Here is a 4,378-nt window from a genome sequence, read left to right on the forward strand (position 1 = left end):
AGAATCTAGTATCCTTGAAAATAAAAACAGGGAACAATGTATCCAGCCTGAACAACCAGAAAGGACAGTCACAGAGTAGAATCCGGGAGACCTGCTGCAGGGCTGGGAGGTAACACTTAGCTGCCGAAGAGGGGCATGGAGACAAGACTTTGGAAGCGTGGGACAGAATTTGTTTCCTATTTAATCATGAAGTTGGTGTTTCTGTGTTACCAGAGTGGCTCTGAGCCATGCATGGGGCTGCCGGGCATGAGGTTTTATGACTTAGAAGGCAAACAAAAGAACCATAACTAGTGTGTGTGTGTGTGTGTGTGTGTGTGTGTGTGTGTGTGTGTGTGTCTGGACCTAGCTATGTAAGTGAGGAGGATCTTGAACTCCTGATCCTCTTGCCTCTACCTGCTGGGATTACAGGGTTTACAGCTGCGCTGGCTTTATATGGTACTGGGATCGAACCCCGGGCTTTTGTGCATGGTATTGTTCCATCAGTAGACTGATTGAGCTATATCTGCAGCCTCCTGTGCTCCCTCCTCACCCCGACGGTCATTTCTAGATATGCTCTTCCTCCTGTGGGGCTCTCTGGGTCAGGGCCTTCACTGCGGAAGAGGGCACAATTGCAACAACCCCTGGATAGACCTTTAAAAGGGTTTTTGAAAAGTTTTCCTTACATGATTCTTGCATGAGCCCTGGTACTGGTCACCAACGCCATGAAAAGTTCTTCATCCACTCTGGGGATGTCGTCACAAAATGTGGCTTCCCCTGTGGCATGTTTAAGACCTGACAGATGCATGATGGGACGGCCAACTGGATCTTGGAGAGGCTGGCGGGGATCCACTCTCTACAGAGCAAGGCAGAGTTAGACCAGGAACCTTCCAGCTCAGGTGGCCTGGGTGGCTCAGGGCGTAGCAGGACAGTTCCCTTGGACAAACGGTGGAGCCGGTGGGATGACGAGCATCATGACCTCGTCATGATGTCATTTCAGTTGTGTGGTAACCCCTCTGAAATCGGTGAATGGACCCTCCTCTTCCTCCATCTGTGGTAGCCCCGAATCCCTCCCCTCTGCTTGACAATTTCGGCCTCTCTGTCCTGCTTGCTCACCCCTTCCAACGGATATAAAGCCTCCATGATATGGCGTGCCCCACAGAGACAGACCAAACTCTGAGTAAGAACTCTGGTGACTCCTGGGGCCTCTGCATGGCGTGCCTCACAGAGACAGACCAAACTCTGAGTAAGAACTCTGAGTGGTGACTTCTGGGGCCTCTGGCAGAGGGTGGGAACGGGAAAGGAATTCTCCAGGCCCAGATTGATGTGGAGTTTGTTCTGGAGCTTTTCTCTGAGACTGCACTGGTGTGTGTGTGTGTGTGTGTGTAGGGTGGGGAGGGCTGTGTACCAGCAAGAACAGCTTGTTTCTAAGCTGTCCTTCCTTGCAGGTCTCTTTTTTACTGACTGATTAAACATATGCAGTTCCTGCTAGAGAGGGAGCCCCTGGGCTCTGGTAGGCACTAAACAAAGCCCGGCAGAACATCTCTTTAAAGAGATGACGACTGCTCTCGAATCCCTCTGGTGGAGCAGCCCTGTGCTCCTCCAGCGCCAGCTCTTGGGGTTCAGAGGCTCCTGACTCCCTGTGAATAGCCATTTCTTATCAGCTTATCTCTTGGTGTGGGTTTCAGTGAACTCAAAGGCACTGACCTGGTATGTTTGGACTCCCTGGGGTAGTGCGACCTGGAAATCTTCCAGAGCACTCAGGAACCGGTCTGCAATCGCTGGATAGCCCTGGCTGTCCTGGAAAGACTCAGCACAGTGAGACAGACTGGTTAGAGACAGACTAGTCAGTCTGGATCAAGCTGGGTTTGGATTATGTGGAATGGCTCCTAATGTACCGAGGGGCGGCTTAGTTACTCCCCCGCCACCCCCATGGTTTCACGTTTTATGACCCTGGCGCCCCCTCACCCCCTATCCAAGCCAGAGCTTGGATACTGACTGGTTTGAATCTGATCTTCATGTCCCTGGACGGAAGGGCTGCCAATGAGTTTGGAGGAGGGGTGTGTGTGTGTGTGTGTGTGTGTGTGTGTGTGTGTGTGTGTGTAGGCTGGATAAGCCATCCCAGAATAAGTTTGAAGCTATAGTTCACAAAATGAAGAAAAATCTGAATGTTTTTGTTCCAGGATCTTTTTTTTTTTTCTGAGGCAGGAAGACCACTCTGGTGTCCTGACTGAGAAACGAAGTGCAGGTCTCCCTGTGAAATTCAGAGGTTGGGGACAGCGTCTCTGGGGACAGTGGCCTTGGGGCAGGGGTGGCTGAGGGACAGAGTATAGGGAAGGGTGAGACCTGTGCTCGCAGTCAGGGAAGGGTTGAGACTGGGCGGGCAAGGCAGGGGGAACAAGCGTGGCCGTGAATATTTTAACTTCTTCTGGAAGGTTGCAATCAGAAAATCTACGAAGCCATCAAGGTATTCATATACGTATGTTTTTGATGTTTTGAAGCATAAAAATTTGATGTTATATTTCATCTTGATTACGAAATTCTAGACTAAGCAATTTTTTAAGCCTCAGGTCCACAAAGCAGACCGGTGTTTGTCTGGACGGGGTGGGGATGAGGACACGGAGAGGGCGAGGGAGTTCTTCGGGCTGATGAAAATGTGCTACATTTAGTTAGCGTTGGGCTCCACAGGTAGACATTTGTGTACTAAGTTAAAATGGGTGGGTTACATTATAATTTATTATTTGTCTCCTGTGTTACTGTAAATTATGCCTCAATAAAGTTTATTTTAAGAGAAAAAAAACAAAGAGTGGAGAGAGAGACTGGGTATTGTGCTGGGGCACAATAAACACTGAGAGCTGATGGTGGTTTATCAGCTCCATCAGGGCCAGATCCCAGGAGGAATGCTGGGCTGACAAAGACTACCCCAGATCAAGGGCTTCTAGACAATGATAACGGGCTCCCCACAGGATAATTGGTTCCGCTAAGCTAGGAGCTCCTGGCAGCAAGGAGCTGAGAGAAGCCAGTATTATGGTTTGAATTTCATCTTCCTGGATCGCTATGTTGAAATCCAAGCCTCCAGAAACTCAGAGTGTGACCTCTCCAAACAGGATGGGATGTGAACATGGCGGGGTGAGGGGGTGAGGGGGTGGGGAGAATTAGAATTGGTTGTCATTATGGCTGGCGTCCTCTTGGAAGGAGAAGTTTGGGCCTAAACACTCACACGGGGGCAGCTCTGTGTAAAGGCAATGGCAGGCTGATTCCGGCAAGGTCGCCGGCAAGCCACCAGAAGCTAGGCCGTGCCGCCAGGAGCCACGCACAAGGCATGGAATAGGACCTCACAGCACTCAGGAGGAACCAACTCTGAAGGTGCCTCTCTTTTCTAATTTATTATTCAGTTTGAGACAAGTCTCACTCTGCAGCTCAGGCAAGCCTTTGAACTCATTGTGATCTCCCTGACTCAGCCTCCTGCGCGCTGGGATCACAGGGGTGAGTCAGGAGACCTCATCCCGCTTCCCGATGGCACCTTGGGCGAGGCCGTCTGGCGGCAGAACTGTGAGCCCATGCGTGAGGACGGTCGTCACTGTCCTCCACCGCACTTACGGCCGACTCCGACGACAGCTTTACTTTTCTCCTCAATCCCTGCAGAACCTCCAGGTAGAACTTGAAGAGGAAGCTGACCATCAGAGTCCTCTTGAACTCCACTTTGCCTCCTAGAGCTGATCCCGGGATCCAGATTTCTTCCAGAAGGTGCCTGCAAGCCTCCTCTAGCAGGAGCGCATTCCAGTGCCTGGTACCGTGGGAGGCGAGAAAGACCGGTTAAAGGGCGGTCTAATTACAAAGAAACCGACATTTTAGAGTTCCCAGGATTTTCCTTAGAAATCGTGTTAACAAGGTGTTTGGAAAAATCAAAACCTGGGAATCTGCTCCAAGAGGCACGAGGATCGTGGCTGGGTGAGAAAGGAACCTTCCCCACTGCAAGCGTGTTCTAGAATCAGAATATTCTAGAACAGAATAGGGGCTACTTGGAGAGGGACGCTGAGTGTTCATTTGCAGGAGAAAAGGGACATGTTTGAGAAAAACATCACTTGCTGAATGGACTCAGGCCTGGGCTTGCTGTTGTCTCTCACCAAAAAAGTGGCTTAAGTGAAGTCAAATAACGTGGAATTAATTGCTGTGGAATAATCCTCTTGTACGCTGCAAAGATTGGTCACTTGAATTGGTTTAATAAAACACTGATTGGCCAGTAGCCAGGCAGGCAGTATAGGCAGGGTGACCAAATTTAGGATGCTGGGAAGGGCTCTCCAGTCAGCCACAGAGGGAACAGGAGATGAATGCGCCATTGTAATAAATGTACCACCATGTGGCACAGCATAAGTAAAGAATATAGCGCCGGGTGGTGGTG

General features: G+C 50.3%; 1 protein-coding gene across 1 annotated transcript in view; it reads right to left on the reverse strand.

Annotated features, from left to right (window-relative positions):
* LOC101990377 (aldehyde oxidase 2-like) overlaps nt 1-4,378 on the reverse strand; it is a 73,040-nt gene that overhangs the window by 37,416 nt on the left and 31,246 nt on the right. Inside the window, 4 exon segments of the mRNA XM_013353456.1 lie at nt 595-663; nt 665-832; nt 1,684-1,776; nt 3,601-3,763. Coding sequence (XP_013208910.1) covers nt 595-663; nt 665-832; nt 1,684-1,776; nt 3,601-3,763 — 493 coding nt within the window.

This window comes from Microtus ochrogaster, unplaced genomic scaffold (assembly GCF_000317375.1).
Source record: "Microtus ochrogaster isolate Prairie Vole_2 unplaced genomic scaffold, MicOch1.0 UNK8, whole genome shotgun sequence".
Lineage (NCBI taxonomy): Eukaryota > Metazoa > Chordata > Mammalia > Rodentia > Cricetidae > Microtus > Microtus ochrogaster.